The sequence below is a fragment of the Sorex araneus genome, chromosome 4 (genome assembly GCF_027595985.1).
Source record: "Sorex araneus isolate mSorAra2 chromosome 4, mSorAra2.pri, whole genome shotgun sequence".
Classification (NCBI taxonomy): Eukaryota; Metazoa; Chordata; class Mammalia; order Eulipotyphla; family Soricidae; genus Sorex; species Sorex araneus.
In genome coordinates, this window is record NC_073305.1 from 102,076,063 (window position 1) to 102,094,815 (window position 18,753).

The following is an 18,753-nucleotide window of genomic DNA, read 5'->3' on the forward strand; positions in this document are numbered from 1 at the left end:
TTCCCCCCCGTTTGCAGGAGGAGCGAGAAGCGCCATTGTGATGCGACTCGGGAGGGTGGAGCCACCCCGTCCCGTCTCAATTTAGAACTCCCACTGGGCCGCGAGGCGCGCCCTTTTCAGATTGCTAAACTCGAGTCTGGGAGGAGGGAAAAAAAAGTTTGGGAGGCGGTGGAAAGCCACACCCCGCCGTGCCCGCGTTTCTCCAGCAGCGGACGAGCTCGCCAGGCAGACGCTGCCGAGATGCGGAGCCCACTGCAGCTGCTGCTGGTGCTGCTGCCCGCCGCCCACCTCTTCTGCTCGTGCAGTGCGGACCCCGGGTAGGAGTGCGGGCGCGCGCGGGGCGGATGCGCGCGGGCCGGGGGCGCGCGGGGCGGGCGCTCGCGCTCCGGGCCACTCGGTCTCGCCGGGCCCGGGCGGGGACTTCGGGGAGTGGATGTGGCGCGGCCGGCTGGAGGGTCCCTGCGGGGCACGGACCCGGAGCCTCGGCCAGCGGTGACCTCGAGGTGGTTTTCTGCATGGACACTTATTTTTCACCCAGAGCAGTGGTCTGAGCGCGCCTCTGGCCGTGTCCTTTTTCCGAGAGAGCCGTGGTTTCAAACTTTCAGTCCACGTTGCCTGCGCTCTTTTCTCAACTTTTTTGCTCCCACCTAACGTGCCCCTTATTTCTCAAAGACACGTGATTAAAAAAGAAAAAAAAAAGCCCCCCCCCCCCCCCACCCCCGTGCCACCTTGACTTTGGCCTTGGCAAGTGAATGCGAGCCTGCCGAAGTTGTTCAGGTGCAGGCAGCCTAGGTAGGAGGAGAAATCGGGGCGTAGCCAAGTGAGACAAAAGTGCCGCCCTTGCACCTAGGGGATTCTGCAGCTGAACCCCGAGCTCTCCGTGGGGGCAGAGTACACGCACTGTTAGGACTTCACGGCTCTGCCTGGCTTGGAACGGTTACCACGCAGAGATTAATTGCAGAGGTTGTATTTCAAACAGTGATGCTAGTTTGATAACGCTTTATTGGACGAACGCTCGGATGTGAAGGTTTGAATAAGAAACAGGAAGCATGCACGCGCGCGCGCGCACACACACACGTTTGTGTGTGTGTGTGTGTGTGTGTGTTAAGACCAAGGAAGATCACGTTGTGATAAAGACCTCTGTATAGAGAGGCTCCTACCGTATATTTTGCTGATAACTTCTGCTTGCTCCACTATAAACCATTTACACCCTTTCTGGACTGTGGTTTATAAAACGGACATAATGACACGGCCCTTCTCTAGGGGAACAGGAACGACATTAAACTCGTTTCATGTGCATTGTTGTTTCAATGGCATTTCCATGCAATTGCTTTAGTGGGTGATATTAATTACAACAATTGCCATTGCCACAGTATGTTGACTGTCAATGAAATCTGAGCATAACAAGAGAATGGAGATGGGAGGAGAAGAAATCTGCCTTAAAAAAAAAAAAGAAAAAAATAGAAATCTGTTTTTTCTCTTGTAGAAAACTCCGTAGGCCCCAGTTTCTGGTGACGGCACCTGGGATCATCAGGCCTGGAGGAAATGTGACATTAGGAGTAGAGCTTCTGGAACACAGTCCCCCACAGGTCACTGTGAAGGCAGAGGTGCTCAAGAAAGCGAACAACCTCTCCGTCTCCGTGCTGGAAGCAGAAGGAGTCTTTGAAAAAGGTATGATAAACAGCATAATATCTTACCCTATACCTGAACTATGAAAATTAAACCAGGGGGTAGGTAGAATAAGAGAGAAACTTCAATTATGCAGTAGTTTATTTATACACTTTTATTCTTTTTTTTGTTTGTTTGTTTTTGGGTCACACCCAGCGATGCTCAGGGGTCACTCCTGGTTCATGCACTCAGGAATTAACCTGGTGGTGCTCAGGGGACCATATGGGATGCTGGGAATCGAACCTGGGTTGGCCGTGTGCAAGGCAAACTCCCTGCCAGCTGTGCTGTTGCTTCACCCCAATATACTTTTATTCTTTATTAATCTTTTGGTTCACTTTTGGGCCACACCCAGCTGTGTTCAGGGCTTACTCCTGGCTGAGCTCAGGGATCATCATTCCTGGTGGTGCTGGGGATTGAACCTGGGCCAACTGCCTGTAAGGCAAGTGCCTCAATGCACTGTACTATCCCTCTGGCCCCGGTACACTTTATTTTTTGTTATATATTTTTTGGGTTACACCCAGAGATGCTCTGGTTTTACTCCTGGCGGTGCTCGGGTGATCCTATGGGATGCCCAGGTGAGCCTTAAGCCTCCACCACCCTCCACCACCAATACATTTTTAAATTCTTTTATGTGAAGTTCAAAACAGTCTTTCTGGGTGCTTTTTTGTGTGCAGATTTAGAGATCTGATCTGGGTACTTTCCAATTTGTGACAGTATGGTCAAGTGTTTTCTAAGTCTGAAGGGAAGAACCTGGAATTTCTCCCATGGGCTAAGTCTACAAGTGGCTTATCACTTATGCTCATTCTCCTGGGGCCTCAGTTGACTGTGGAAAGGCTGAGAAATGGAGGCTAGTGTGTGCCCCATGAGAGAAATGGGAAGAGATGAAGTCTGACACCAGTTGTATTTATTAGGTGTGACGATTTTACTAAATAAACTCAGGGGAAAGCAAACAAAAGCTACATAATAGTCAAGACCAGGTTTTGTGAAATATTTAATAATTTTGGGGACCATACCTGGAGGTGCTTGGGGTTTACTCTTGTTCTACTATACTCAGAGATCACTCCTGCGGTTCTTAGGGGACCCATTCTGGTGTTAGGGATTGAACTGGGTCTGTTGCATGCAAGGCAGGTACCCTGACCCCTGTACTAACTATCTCTCCTGTCTCTATTTCTTAATTTTTAAATTAACAGATAGCAAGAGAGAAAGAAAGAAAGAAAGAAGGAAAGAAAGAAAAAGAAAAAAATTAGTATAAAAACAGGAGCTATTTGTAAAAGAATCCAGGTGTCTGATTTCAAGTTTGGGACAGGCCAATGAATGTCTTTATTTTTGGTGCTAGGGAAAAAATAATTTGGGGATATATGTTGATTTATTTTTGTGGTGCTGGAATCGAGGGTTGCACACCTGCAAGTAAAGTACTCTGCTGCTTTGCTATGTGCTTGGCCTTGAGCAAGAGGTAAATAGAAATACTTCAACACTTTTGATTAATATAATGAAACTTTTATTATTTTATTTGTTTATTAATTAATTTATTCTTAAAATTTTTATTAATGAGTCACCGTGAGGGTGCAGTTACAGACTTTCGTGCCTGTGTTACAGTCATACAATACTGAGTACCCATCCCTCCACCAGTGCCCATTCTCCTCCATTGATGGCCCCAGGGTCCCTCCCTCCCTCCCTTCCCCCCACTCGTGACAGGGAATTCCTTAATGTTCTCTCTCTCCTCTCTCTCCTTTTGGGTGTCATGGTTTGAATGGGTAGCTATCATGTTCAATCTATAGTCTGCTTTCAACCCGCCTCTCCCATCCTGAGTGGATCCTCCACTGCACTTTGGTTGGTGTTCTTTACTTGCTTCCTTATTTAGGGATTTTTGGCCATCCTGGCAGTGCTCAGGGGCTAGTCACAGCTCTGTGCTTTGAAGTTGCTCCTGGAAATGCCCGGGGCCATCCATGTGATGGTGCTGGCACCTGGGCCGCCCCATGAAAACAGCTTCCCTAGGTCCGAGGCGCTCTCTCCCTGGCCCAAGGGTTCTCTTATTTTGGGGGTGTGTGTGTGTGTTGGGGGTGTGGGGTGAGGAGGTAGGGGTGGGGTTCACTCAGCATTGCCCAGGGGCTACTCCTGAGTCATTGCTTAAGATCCCACATCAACTTTGTTATAAAAGATAAACATGTGAAAAATATGTCTCTAACTCCTATTAGGTAGTCAGTAAACAACAGTAATAGTGAAAAGGAGTATCTGAGTTTCAGTATTTGTATTGCAAACCACAATGCCCCCCAAGTAGGCATTGTTCTCTGCGGTGGGGGGGGGGAGAGAGAGAGAGAGAGAGAGAGAGAGAGAGAGAGAGAGAGAGAGAGAGAGAGAGAGAAAGAGAGAAAATGCCATAAAGGCAGGTTGTGGGAGGCGGAGTGGGAGGTGATGGGAGGGAACCTGGGGACACTGGTGCTGGGAAATGTACACTGTGGAGGGATGGGTGTTGGAACACTGTATGACTGAAACTTAATCATGGACATCTTTGTAAGGGTCTATCTCACAGTGATTCAATTAAGAGTAAAAAAAGAAAAAAGAGGTAGGAGGATAAAAAAAGAAAAAAAAAGATAGTAGGTTGTCCTTCCTCCCTCCCTCCCTCCCTCCCTCCCTCCCTCCCTCCCTCCCTCCCTCCCTCCCTCCCTCCCTCCCTCCCTCCCTCCCTCCCTCCCTCACTTCCTTCCTTTCTCTGCGCTGAGAGTGGAATCCTGGTCTCTTGCATGTACTTTTTTGGTGGTGGTGGGCAATACAAACACTTGGCTGCCTGGGTCTTACTCCGGGCCCGAGCTCTGATGGTGCTTGGGGGACCTTTATGGGGTGCCGAGATTCAACCCAATTAGGATGTGTGTAAACAAGCTCCCTACCTGTTGTGCTTTGACCCCAAGGCATGCGCTTTTGACTCTGTGCCACACCCCTGCCCATCATCTTGTTTTACATGGGGCAGATCTGTACTTTCATTATTGAACTATTGTTTATGAAAAGGAAAGCAATTTGGTTTTATGATAGTGGCTAACGGGAATATTGAAATACTAAATCCCAGCAGGTAATACTGAGGCAGTTCCATATTCATTATTTATTTACTAGTGTTACCATTTTGGTTCAGCTACTGTGGTAGTTTTATTGTAGCACAGAGCTGCAAAATAACATGGATGGTAGCACTGTAGCACTGTCACTGTCATCCTCTTGTTCATCGATTTGCTCGAGTGGGCACCAGTAACGTCTGCATTGTGAGACTTATTGTTACTGTTTTGCCATATCGAATACGCCACGGGTAGCTTGCCAGGCTCTGCCGTACGGGCAAACTACTCTTGGGAGCTTGCCAGGCTCTCTGAGAGGGATGGAGGAATCGAACCCGGGTTGGCTGCGTGCAAGGCAAATATCCTACCTGTTGTGCTATTGATGGTATTGATAAATATTTGGGTTTGCGTAGATGTTTACATACTCTCAGTCAAGAATTTTCTGTATTGTCTTTTCTACAGCCTTCTTTCTCTTTCCTGTACATAATACTAATACTGTGTGTGTGTGTGTGTGTGTGTGTGTGTGTGTGTGTGTGTGTGTAATATTGTGGCCTCTCTCCCTCTCTCTCTCCCTCTTTCTCTCTCTTTCTGTTAAGCTTGATTCTTAGATTTTCTTCTGGAGGATAATGACTTGATCCCCTGGGAAGGCTAAAGTGCTTGAGCCTGGTTTGGACACTGTGATCCTGGGAATAGAATGGGTCTTTGAAAAAGGGAAAAAAAAAAGCCTAGTTTTTCAGGGACTGTTTTTGACTGGTCAGTATAGTGAGTTTCGTTGAAACGGACTTTGCTGCGAGCATTCTCCCTTCTTCAAAAGAGAACGTTTCTCTCTTTCAGGGCCTGTGAGTTATTGTTCTCAGAGCAGATGCTTCCTGTAATGTTAGGGCTGAAGAAATCAAGACATTTTCCCTCCTTGTCTTCACATCCTTTGCTTTATCTGACTCCTCCAGTTGTAACCATCTTTAGATAAAGGAATACTTGAAGATAAATCAGTGAGGTCTGGATCTTCTTGGGATTCACCTCTTTCCTTGTACAGCAACACAAATCACACAATTTTAGGTTAGATTAATTCACTACTTTCATGTGAGGTACTGTAAAAAAATGTTGGTTTTTTTTTGGGGGGGATCATACCTAGTGGTACTGCTCAGGGTTTGTTTTTGTTTTCTTTTTGGATCATACCCGGTGATGCACAGGGCTCACTCCTGGCTCATGCACTCAGGAATTACTCCTTTTGTGCTCGGGGGACCATATGGGATGCTGGGAATCGAGCCCAGGTCGGCCACGTGCAAGGCAAACGCCCTACTCGTTGTGTTATCACTGCAGCCCCAACTGCTCAGAGTTTACTCCTGGCTCTGCATTCAAAAATGACTCCTGGTGGTGCTCAGGGGACTACTGGGGTGCCCAGGTTGATTGTATGCAAGGCAAATCACTCTCGTCCTGAAAATGTTAGTTTTAATGGAAGTTCATGTTCTAGCAGAGTTGGGCAGGAGAAAACTTTTTTCTTAGGGAGTAATTCAGCACCCCTGATCATAGAAATCCTAGGGACAGGGCATAGTTCACCATCACTAGAATGCATGTCTAGATTTACATGTCTTAGTAATGCTAACAGCTAATGAGTTGCAGATTATATTTTTTGTGGGGGGGTAGGGTGGAATTTAGGCTATACCTGGCAATTCTCAGAGGGTTCCACCTGGCTTGTGCTCAGGGCTCACTACTGGTGGTTTCGGGGGACTATATGTGGTTCCAGAGATCACACAGGGTCATCTATGGGGCCAGAGCGATAGTATAATGGGTACACCATTTGCCTTGCACATAGCTTACCCAGATTTGATCCCCAAATGGTCCCCTGAGCACTTCCAGGAGTGATCCCTGAGAGCAGAGCCAGGAGTAAGTCCTTAGCACTGCTGAGTGTGCCTGCATCCCCCACCCACCACCAAAACAAAACAAAACAAACAGGGGTCAACTGCATACAAAGCAAGTGCCTTAACCCCTGCATTATCTCTCTGGTCCCTGAAGAATACAGGAAACAGTAAGGTTTGTCTTTATGAAAATGTTATTTGACAGAAAAGGAAAAAAAATTCTTCATATTTCTACCTTTCAGAACAGCAGCATTGATTATATTAGTTAGTCGAATTAACTTTATTCATTTTTACCACTAGAAAACTCATTTCTTATTGACTTTAATCTTGTGTGTGAACTGAGTAACAGGCAGAGACAAGTTTTTTTTCTTCTTTTTTTTTCTGCACCTCTCCCCCCAGCATTATTTCCCTCCCCTTCTCCTCAGGTAACCTTAGTTGTAGTATCCATGTTCACTGGTTTGTGTCTTGTATGTTCCTGATTTTATAACAGATTGCACACAAGGGTGCAATTATCTGATACCTATCTTTTCCCTTCTAACTTTTTTTACTTTGTGTAATTCCACAAGGCTTTTATTTTGTTGTAAATGGAAATTTTCTCTTTCTTCCCCCCCCTCTATTTCTCTCTCTTTCATTTTTTTTTTGGTCACACGTGGTGATGCACAGGGCTCACTCCTGGCTCTGCACTCAGGAATTACCCCTGGCGTTGCTCAGGGGACCATATGGGATGCTGTGAATCGAACCGGGGTTGACCACATGCAAGGCAAATGCCCTAGCTGCTGTGCTACCGCTCCAGCCCTCTCTCTCTCTCTTCTTCTTCCCTGTGGTCTGGGGATTAAAAGCAGACCTGTGCATGTAACAGGCCAGTGCTCTACTGCTGAGGTAAACCCAGTCCTTATTATCATTCTTATAAACAGTGGGTTTACATATAACACCCTTGTCTCAACATACTGAAAGGGCAGCAGATAGTAATTGGATGGGAGAAGATTGAACAACTGTGGGCATTTGTAATCAAGTCAGATTATATTCTTGAGTGAAGTCTGTCTCCCTATCTCTTCTGTTTTTATCTTTCTTTGCTGTGATAATGCCTTTGAGTTTGATGTTAAATCAAGGGAAAACACAACACTTTAAAACTATTGAATTCAGGCCAGGATATAGCTCAGTGGTGGAGTATGTGCCTTGTATGTGTGAAGCTCTAGGTTCTATCCCTGGCACTGTAAAACAAACAGCAAGCAAACAAATATAATTCCAACTCACTGATCATAAATGACAACTATTTTTTTCATCTATTAATCCTACAGAATAGGTGAATTATTTTGTATATCTTAAATCCACCCTCCCTCCCTCCCTCCCTCCCTCCCTCCCTCCCTCCCTCCCTCCCTCCCTCCCTCCCTCCCTCCCTCCCTCCCTTCCTTCCTTCCTTCCTTCCTTCCTTCCTTCCTTCCTTCCTTCCTTCCTTCCTTCCTTCCTTCCTTCCTTCCTTCCTGTTGGGTATCCAACCCAGTCTTCATACATGAAAAGTATGCCCTCTACCACTGAGCTACATTTGTAACTGTGTACATCTTGAACCAGTAAGTGTGGGCAGTCAATAATTAAGTTTCTTAAATAGCTGGGGGAAAAAAGGATCCAATTCAGTTTGGATAGGTTTTCAGAGGAAACAAAACTCCTGAACATATATTTCATGACCTAGAGATCAAAATCAGTCCCGTAGCTTTTTTGAAAGCAGGTTAATTAGTTAGTGTGTGGGCAGATCTCCTGGGCAGGTTTTCACAGGCAGCTCTGCCAGTAGAACTTAGTCTGAACTTGTAGGTACGTGAGAATGGTTTTTAAAGGGCGTGAGCTCTAAACTCAAGTGTCTTTGCAATTGTGTGTCATGTAGATAAATAGGTAGGTGGTCCCAAATGTAAAGAACTAGAGTGTAATGACAAAGTGTGTGTGCTCAGAGGTCAGATATTTATTGTCCTTCCCATCCATGGTTCTGTGACTGTGGGCAGTCACAATCTCAACAGGCTTCAGTGTTATTATCTGATGAATAGTGGTTCCTGCCTTATATGATTATATGTTATTGTTATTAAATGAGGTAATCTGCTTACCGCACTTACCACATATGAATTATTCACGAACATGGTGTCTCATTATTAAAAGAGAATAGCAACAATCATGTCAGTGGTCATTGCTAACCATCTCTTTGGGATTCTGTGAAAGGTACTGTGAACCCTCTATGATGTGGAAATGGGAAGAGATTTACTATGTGAAATATTGTTTCCTTATGGACTATATGCACAGTGTTTAACTTCAGTGATCCTGGGAGGAAGCTGTGATTATCTTCATGTTAGAGATGAGGAAAACTGAAGCTGAGAGGGAACAATGACTTTTCCTGAGTTAGCATAGTAAACGTTAAAACTGTTTGCATTTGGGTTTGTTGGCTCTGAATTAAAAGGTTTTCCTACTACTCAGAGAAGCGTGAACTATTTTCCCACTTTGAGAGATTACTACTGTGTGAACTCAAGACACATCCCTCTAAAATCTTTTTTTATATTTGCTTGTGGACATTTAGTAGATTTTATTTTGTCCTGACGAAATCTACTCAGGCCTCATGTAAAGAAACAAAGCAAGGGATGAGACAGTTCCCTGGGGAAACAACCCTGAGACATGGTCACTAGAACGTTTATCTGAGATTGTGGGTGTGGGGGACCTTGGGATAATGCTGGAAGGATCCTGGCACTCTGGGGGTGGGCATGGGGTAGCAAGACTGCAAGTATAAAAAAAGGACTGTGATGAAGGGGCTGAAGGGCAATAACTGTGTATATCAAAACTCAAATGTGAACCATGTTACCTGCACTACAATAAGAATAGAAACTTAAAAAAATTCATAAAATCCTAAACAACAACAGTGAAAAAAGAAATCTTGTCAGATACAGAGCATGGCGAATGCAATGCAAGCTCTCTTCTTCATTTACTCTGAGCTCCATGGAATTTTGAGCTGGAAGAGACTTTTGTCCCTCCCTCCGGGCACTGAGGGGTGGTGTGTGTTGATTTATCCCAGGTGAATCACTTGCTTGGTTGCACAGCAGGAAACACATCACAGGTCCCTACATTTTCTTTTCTTTCTTTGAGCCACCTCTGGCAGGGCTCAGAGCTTTACACTCAGGGATCATAGCTGGAGGGACTTGTGGGACCATATGTGGTACCAGGGATAAGAGCTGACTTAGCTGCTGTACTATCTATCTCTCCAGCCTCAAGGTCCCTGCATCTTCTCCCCAGGACTATCGTCATTTTACTCTGAACAACTTTCCTGCTATGGAGAACTGTGTAAGACTTAGGCTATATTTGCACTCTTAAAAAATTTATTCTGCTGTAAACAAAACACAAATTTCCTAAGGGCTTTAAAAAACCTGCATATGCATTATTTGTGCAAGGTTTCCCGCTCCCCCGCCCACCCTGCTTCCCCCCTCCCCCCCAACTCCGACCCCCAGGTTGAGGTAGAGTTGACTTTTATATACTTAGGGTTCTACATCAGGGGCGGTGTGAGGACCCTCAGAAATTTTTCTAAAGCCAAATTATGTTGTTGTGTTTTTTAAAGTGGAAGTCAAACTGATTAGGAGTGCAAATGCATACATACCCTCGGGACATAGGTTGGGTTCAGAAAATGCCATTTTATTTTTAGCCACTACCACCCATGATTCTTAGACGTATTAGAATGAGAAGCATGGCTCATTAGGATCACACAGATCGATGGCCACGGAGTCCTGGAAAATCGGGGAGGGAGCGGCATGCCTTGGCAAGTCCAGCCTGAGTCACCAGCTGCTTCCAGAGAACTCCCCTCCCCGGCATCTCATTGGTTGCCCCTGCAATCCCCCAGCCCTGAGCATTGGTCTTCATTTTCAGCAGCGGAGAAACAAGTCTTGGGGTTTGATTATGAATCAGGGACGGAGTGAAGTGGAGCACCCGTATACAGACTTTTCCAAGTGAGACATGTGCTTCTAACCCCTCTTCTAACTCTGAGTCACTGTCACCGTGACTCACGGAGGGCTGCGGTGGAAACAGAAATCAGATCCTGGAGGAATTTGGGCTGGCTCATTGTGTTCTTAAGAGGGTTTTGCCATCTGCAGGAGTTGTTTCCCTAAGGACGTCGTGGGGAGGGGGAGGCGCCCCCATCACTATATTATTTATTGCTTGTTATTTGTTGTATATATGATCTGTCATTGAATGTGTGGGTAGAGAATAAAGAAGAAAGGCCCTGGAGGGGGAGTGGTGGGAGGGATGCTGGGAACATTGGTGGTGGAGAATGGGCACTGGTGGAGGGATGGGTACTTGATCACCGTATGACTGAAACATAAGCACGAAAGTTTGTAAGTCTGTAACAGTACCGCAAGGTGATTCACTTAAAAAATTATTTATAATTTATTAAAAATGAATTAATTTTATTTCATTAATTTTATTTTATTTTGCTTTATGGATTTGTTTTAGGATAAAAATTTTTACTTTTTGCTTAAAAATAAAATGGAATTTACTTAAAAAAAAAAGAAGAAAGGCCCTGAGGAGGTTCAGAAATCTCACAAGAATAGTTGGTCTGGGGCCGGAGCGATAGCACAGTGGGTAGGGCGTTTGCCTTGCACGCGGCTGACCCGGGTTCAATCCCCGGCATCCCATATGGTCCCCCAAGCACCGCCAGGAGTAATTCCTGAGAGCAAAGCCAGGAGTAACCCCTGAGCATCGCTGGGTGTGACCCAAAAAAAGCAAAAAAAAAAAATAGTTGGTCATATTCAAAACACAGACGAATTGTAGGGTGTTCATTACTTGTTTGTATATTCAAACAGACAAATACACAGATGTGGCTTCAAAGTTGTGCTGCTGAGTGTGACTCTGCCTGGTCATGCTGTCTTTTGCTTCCAGCAGGAGACAGTTGTCCTTTTGTAAAGGTTTCGCCTCTGCTGCTGTATTTGGCATTTAGAGGGAGCCATTCCTTCCTCAGGGACTGGAGGAGAGAAGGGTGTGAGTGGGCATGGCTGGCAGTGGCTCCTTGGTGGAGAGAGGGTGTTTGCCCTCTGAGTGTGCCTTTAGAGGAGCTGTTACTTTCTGTCCTCGGTGTTAGTTTGGGGAGGAGGTCTCACATCTAGTTTTGAAATTGTAGCCAGGGAGAACATTTGAGGCATCGTTTCCACTGAGGCATTTGGAGTCTCCGTGAAAAGGTTTTAGATGCACAAGCTTGTGAAAAATTACAAGCTGCAGGGCAGAAGCTTGGGAGTAGGAAGTAAATCAGTGGGAGGGAACATTAGCTAGCAGGGGCAGGGATACTTGAAGATGGTGAGATAGTTCTGGGGACCAGGGAGAAACGAGTTCTAGGAAGGAAGCTCTGAATAGTAGCAAGTGTCCCTGATCGCCAGAGTACGAACGATGAGAGCAGTTGGAAGAGTCTTGGCAATCCTCATGCTAATGGTTTTAAGTTGGGGATTTGGGCCCAAAGTCATATGTTAAGTAATAAAAGAATGTTGAGGAAGGGAAATGAAAAAGTGTAGGCCTTTGTAGATGTTTGCTGTTTGGAGGGAGTGTTTGCTGTTTGGAGGGAGAGAGGGGTGGCTGTTAAGGTTCTGGTGGTGCTTGATGGGCGAGAGGGGTGGGGAGAGGGCTCTATGGCGGGGAGGAAGGAGTGGGGTCAGATGCAGTGCATCTCAGGTTAATTTTCCCTTCACAGTAAATAAAAAAATAATAATAAAGAATAAAAAAGGAAAGAGATATCTTTGAGGTATAAAATTTAAGATGAAGAGTAAAAATCAAATTTGGCATTAGGAAAGCTTAGACATCGAGCTACCTACTTAGCTCTGAAGTTTAGGGGTCGGTGAGATGGTTCAGAGAGCTGGAGCGAGCACCCTGGGTTCAATACTCAGCACCTTCTGTCTCCCACACCGCCCTCCCAGCATTGCTCAATGTTCACCCTGTCTCCCAAGTCTCTAAATTGTACAGATCTGGTGATCTCTTTAAAAGGAGGTAGTACATTGGAAGGGAAAATGAAGACCTGGAGGTATTTCGTAGTCTGGGTCCCTTTTTGTGGGATCAAAAAGATTGATAATTGTGATAGAATATGGGAGGGGGATTACAGGAGAGCAGAGTAGAGAAAGGGGCTATTGATGGTGATTGAGGCTTAATATTTGAAGTGAGAGGGAATGAATAGACGAATAGGGTAGGTCCTGTGTTTCAGTCATGGTTGCCAAGATTCAGAAATGGAATTGGAATGTATCATCTCTTGGTCCGAGCTAGCAAGATCATCACTACACCAGAAATGTAGTTGCAAAACTTGAAAAGGGAACTGTCATGATTCCTGGTCTTGTTGGATCTTTTTTTATAGTAGGATCCTATTTTATAGTAGGAAAATTCCATGGCTTGACTTCCCTCTTTTACAGTGGTCAGGGTGCAGTTGGTCAAAGATTTGGTGGAGGGAGTCAAGTAAGGAGGCAATATGCAAATAGATCTATGGTTCTTAGTTCTGAAAAAATGAATCATGAATCTAAATCTGAAAAAAGAGTGGAAGAAAACATGGATATAAACCACGAGGCAAGTTTTGTAAGAAGAGTTTTTGGTAGTTTCTTTTGGGGCAATGTTAAGGAAGCTACATTTATGAGAATGTGCTGGCAGAATGTCTTTAAAATTATAAATTAAAAATTCACTGCAATATGTGTTACATCACCTCAGGACTATGGGCATTTGCTTTTTTGAGAATTCCAGATATTTGCAGATCATGTTGCATAATATTGGTACACCTCAGTTGCTCACCAAAGTTCTTGTTCCTATGTTCTTTGCAGGGAAGCGGAGTAGGTTTTATTTTATGTGCCCATTTTAGTTATGACAGGGGCTGCTTTGAGTGCTGTATTGATATTTTCGGGTCTAGTTTATGTTTTCTGGAATACAGCAGACCAATTATTTGGGCCTGAGTCATGGGAAGTGAGGTATGAATGCTGCCAGTGAGCCTACCGGGTTGCAGAGGTACGTATGATTGCCACAACTTTATCTAGTGGCTTGAGTTAATAACAACATGGATAAGAGAGAAAAAAATGGAAGAGTTGCTGTGTCCAAATACAAACATGAGGATAGACAGATTTTGTTTGTGACTAATGCCAGTTACTTTGGTACCTTTGACTTCAGGCCAGTAGTGGTCGGCAGGAGGAGAGGGAGAGGGAGGTCATCTCAGAGAACTTGACAAACAAATATATAAGGAGACTGACACACAAGGACTGTCCAAACTTTAGGGTCAGCTGGGCAGCCATCAGTGAGCTCACAGGCAGGCCATTTATTCAGTACAATGTCACTCCCCCATTCTTTCCTGGGTGCAGTTTTGCCCGACCTGTAATCTATTCTTATCTTTCTTGGCAGCGTTTTTGCTTGCTTGCTTACCCAGATTATATTCTTTTTTTTTTTTTTTTTTTGCTTTTTGGGTCACACCCAGCGATGCATGGGGTTACTCCTGGCTCCTGCACTCAGGAATTACCCCTGGTGGTGCTCAGGGGACCATATGGTATGCTAGGAATTGAACCCGGGTTCCCGTGTGCAAGGCAAATGCCCTGCCCGCTGTGCTATCACTCCAGCCCCTGCCCAGATTATGTTCTAAAAGACCTAAACTGATAGCCCAGGGACTATCCCAACCTTGGGATTATAGTTAAGGGGATGATTTCCCACATGTATGGCAAATAACTTAGAAGAAGTAACTGGATTGCTCCTGTATATTTTTGGGAGTCATAGAGGTTCTAAAAGAAAGTTCTGGGGCCAGAGAGATAGTACAGAGGGTAAGGCTATTACCTGGACACTTTTGGGCCCCAGGACCCCTACTAGGTGTGATCCAGGACTAAACAAAAAAAGTAAACAAAAAAAAAAACCCAAAATATTTTTTTTCTTCTTGCCCCACCCTCCCACCCAAATGTTGTCTAAGACATTTAGCATGTCTCGGGAACATAGTTCACACCTGGAAATGGCTGCTGTGTTATAACAGCATCAGACATGAGTCCTGAGGCATCTTCCTCAGGCACATGCGATGGCATGAGGCCAGGTCTCTGTTAACAGCTGTTGCACTGAGATTTGAACGGGCTTTCAGCCCATTCTTTAATCCCTGCAGGAAGGAGGAAGTCTCCATAAAAAGAGCCCCATACTGTTGGGGTCAGTGAGCTTTCTGTGAGGGTTAGTTGGCCAACACTGGCCTTCCTGGCCTTCAGTCTCATTGCAGCTGCTCAACGCTGCTTTGCGGAGGAAAGCAGCCCTGGACGAAGCAAATAACAAGTACGTGTGGTTGTGTCCCCACACATTTGATCCTTGGGCTCTGAATTTGGAGCTCATGTAATTGTCGTGGGTAATGAGATATTCCTTTTTATTTCCCCACGGCTATTTAAAATTGTAAACCCATCTTTGTTTTTTATTATGTTCTAACTTCAGGCACTGAGATTTACAATACTGTTAATGATCTAATGAAGCAGGGTTTCATACATACAATGTTCTAATACACCAACGTTCCTCCAACTGAGTGTTCCCTTTTCTCATCATCTTCCTCCACCATGGTAAGACCAGCTCTCAGATTCTGTGTAAAACCATTTTTAGTTCGTGAACTGTACAATAGCAGGTGTAGGCTCTATTTGCTTGCTGACCTGCCATAATAAGGGCTCTGTGCATTGAGTGACCAAGGGCTGTCCGTGACTCTTGGTTTTCCATTTATATTTCTTGTGTTTTTTTTTTTAGTATCTGGGGATGCTAGGGATTGAACCCAATGCTTTATCCATGTAACACATCTGCTCAACCACTGATCTAATTCTGTACCATGCCATTTTATTTGTTTTAAATATTAGAATTTTTATTTAAAAATTTTCTTTGGGGTCACATCTGGTCGTGCTTGGTGGCTACCCATGACTCAGTGATCAGGAGTTATTCCTGGTGGGCTTAGGGGACCAGCCAATGTCGTGACCAAACCTGAGGCTCCTTCTGCATGTGAAGCCCATGCTTCAGACCATTTAAAAATTATTTTGAGGGCCTGGAGCAATTGTACAGTGCGTAGGGCATTTGCCTTGCACACGGCTGACCCGGGTTCAATTCCCAGCATCCCATATGGTCCCCGAGCACTTCCAGGAGTAATTTCTCAGTGCAGAGCCAGGAGTGACCCCTGAGCATCGCCAGGTGTGACCCAAAAAGCAAAACAAACAAACAAAAAAAACAAAAAAATTTTTTTGAATTTTATTTTATTTTTATAAAGCTGTTCACAATAATTTGTTACATTTAATATTCCAACACCAATCCCACAACCATTACACCTACCCACCACCATATTTCGAATATTTCTACCTTGCTCCCCAAACCCTGCCCCCCAAACAGAACCTAAATAATTTATTTTGTATTGCTTGTTATGAATAATTCACTAAAAATGATTCCCCAATTTTTTTTTCTTTTTTGGGTCACACCCAGCGATGCTCAGGGGTTACTCCTGGCTTTGCACTCAGGAATTGCTCCTGGCAGTGCTGGGGGGACCATATGGGATGCCGGGGATCGAACCCGGGTTGGCTGCGTGCAAGGCAAATGCCCTACCCGCTGTGCTATCGCTCCGGCCCCTGATTCCCAAATTTTTCCTTCGAGGAGAGTGTGTGAAGATTGTTGTGTTTCACCCGGGAGCCATCAGGCTCTTGTATAAGAGATTACTAACATGTTCTTAAAGGTTGAGCCTTGTGTGCTTACCCTTTTCTTCCTGAGATGGGCTACCTTCTACTTTACACCCCACCCCAGCAGCCATTTCCAGGTGCTGCTCTTGGTACATTAGTGGTGTAGAGTATGAGATGTCACTGCAGGAATTCTAAAATTTAAAATGCTCATGCACTCAGCAATTACTCCTGGCGGGTGAGCGGGGGACCACATAGGATGCTGGGAATTGAACCCCGGTTGGCCTCGTGCAAGGCAAATACCCTACCCGCTGTGCTATTGCTCCAGCCCCTCTTCTATTTTTTTAAAATCAATTCTATTTTTTTTTTTTTTTTTTTTGCTTTTTGGGTCACACCTGTCGGTGCACAGGGGTTACTCCTGGCTTTGCACTCAGGAATTACCCCTGGCCGTGCTCAGGGGACCATATGGGATGCTGGGATTTGAACCCGGGTCGGCCGTGTGCAAGGCAAGTGCCCTACCCGCTGTGCTATCGCTCCAGCCCCATCAATTCTATTTTTTAAAAGCACAATGAGTTATTAAGTTTTTCATTGTTGGGCCTTTGACATAATAATGTTCCATTACTGATCCCACCACCAGTGTCAACTTCCTTCCACCAATGTTGCCAGGTTCTCTCTCTACCTCTCACCCCAGCCCCAGCCTGCCCTCTTGACAGGCATCTTTTAAATTTGGTTACTAAAGTTTGGGTCTTGTTATTTCAGTGTTGTTGATGCTGTGGTTTGGATAATTAGCTCTGTTTTTCCTTAACACCACCAATGTACCCAATCCCCTTTAACCCTGCCCTGCCTCTGTTCCTCCTCCTTCCCATACTCTGGGACCAAGGTTGATCTAGGTACCCTCCCACTCCCCCCTACCTTTATTTTTATTTTTGCTTTTTTGGTTTACACCTGTCGGTGCACAGGGGTTACTCCTGGCTCATGCACTCAGGAGTTACTCCTGGCAGTGCTCAGGGAACCATATGGGATGCCGGGAATTGAACCCGGGTCGGCTGCATGCAAGGCAAACACCCTACCCTCTGTGCTATCACTCCAGTCCCAGAAATATTATTATAGTGTTTTTCTTCACAGATTTGTGGTAGAAAATTTCTTTTATTTCTTTGTTTATCATTGATGAAAGGAGCTGTTGAATAAGGAGAGTATTTAATACCTAGGTAACAAGGTAAATGTTTTAAGCTAAAGAAGTAATATATTTAATTAATTTTTCTTACTGAATAGCAGAGAACTGACAACAAAGCAATAAATACTGAAGTGAGGCATATATAGTGGAGAGTCACTTTTTTTCTCAGAGAATATTTCTGGATCTAATCGGATCTCCTTGACACACTCTTCCTGCCGGCAGTGATTCTCTGCGGTTTTTGGTGAAGAAAGCTGTCAGAAGAGACAGCACATACCATTATAGAGTGAGTCAAAAAAGTTAAGGAAAGGTTAGTTTTTGTGTATGCTTATTATACAATTTAAAAATACCTTTGACTCTATTTGTAAATCCAACGGTTGACTTTAAGGCTTGTGCCAAAAATGAAGGTTCAAAACAAGGTTTCTTTTGAGTTGCTTCTTGGGCCTTGGGAAAGAGAAAGGTTTTGAATGTGTCTTAAGATGGATTCCCCCCCACCTCCTGATTATTCACAACAACAATTTGAGTTTTACAAAGCTCTCTGCAATAAAGTTGAGAAGAACTTGACATAACAGAGGGCATTTTTTTTTTTTTTTGCTTTTTGGGTCACACCTGGCAATGCACAGGGGTTACTCCTGGCTCTGCACTCAGGAATCATCCATGGCAGTGCTCAGAGGACCATATGGGATGCTGGGAACCGAACCCGGGTCGGCCGCGTGCAAGGCAAACGCCTTACCCGCTGTGCTATCGCTCCAGCCCCAACAGAGGGCATTTTTATAAAAGTGTGCTGGGCAGTCTTCCAGAGATGGTGACTATTTCCCATTTTTGGAGCTCACCAAAAGGGGGAAGTAATGTTGACAATTATTTGTCAATACTATCTACCTAGTTCTCAGTAGCACCAGCCCTGAAAGAGATCCCTATTCCTTATCTACATTCTCTTTACTCTGCCCCTGGGTTTATGTTTTTTTTTTGTGTGTGTGTGTTGCTAGAACTACCGAGAGTATCCTGCCTGCATGGCAGAGCCTGGCAAGCTCCCCGTGGCATATTTGATATGCCAAAAACAGTAACAACAAGTCTCACAATGGAGACGTTACTGTTGCCCGCTCAAGCAAATCGATGAGCAACGGGATGACAGTGACAGTGACAGGTTGCTAGAGTGCAAAGATTTTCAAATAAGACCATGAAATTCCAAGGAAATTCCAAGCTGCTTTGGTAAATTTAGAGGGAAGACCAGTCAAGAAAATGTTGAGTGGTTAAGTCGACCTTCTCATAAGAGCACCAGGGAGCAATGAGTGAACTGGATCCTTCTGGAGATCTTCGAGTCCCTCCCAAATCCAACAAACACGAGGGCAGGGTGGGGCATCTCTGTCCCTCCTCTTCAGCTTTTGGGTGGAGTGTCTGTT

At 44.9% G+C, this 18,753-nt stretch overlaps 1 protein-coding gene across 1 annotated transcript in view; it reads left to right on the forward strand.

Moving 5' to 3' along the window:
* Nucleotides 1-130: 130 nt before the first annotated feature.
* CD109 (CD109 molecule) overlaps nucleotides 131-18,753 on the forward strand; it is a 161,596-nt gene continuing 142,973 nt past the window's right edge. Inside the window, exons 1-2 of the mRNA XM_055135354.1 lie at nucleotides 131-317; nucleotides 1,487-1,671. Of these exons, the coding sequence (XP_054991329.1) occupies nucleotides 241-317; nucleotides 1,487-1,671 (262 nt within the window). The 5' untranslated portion in view covers nucleotides 131-240. The remainder of the gene's footprint in view (nucleotides 318-1,486; nucleotides 1,672-18,753) is intronic.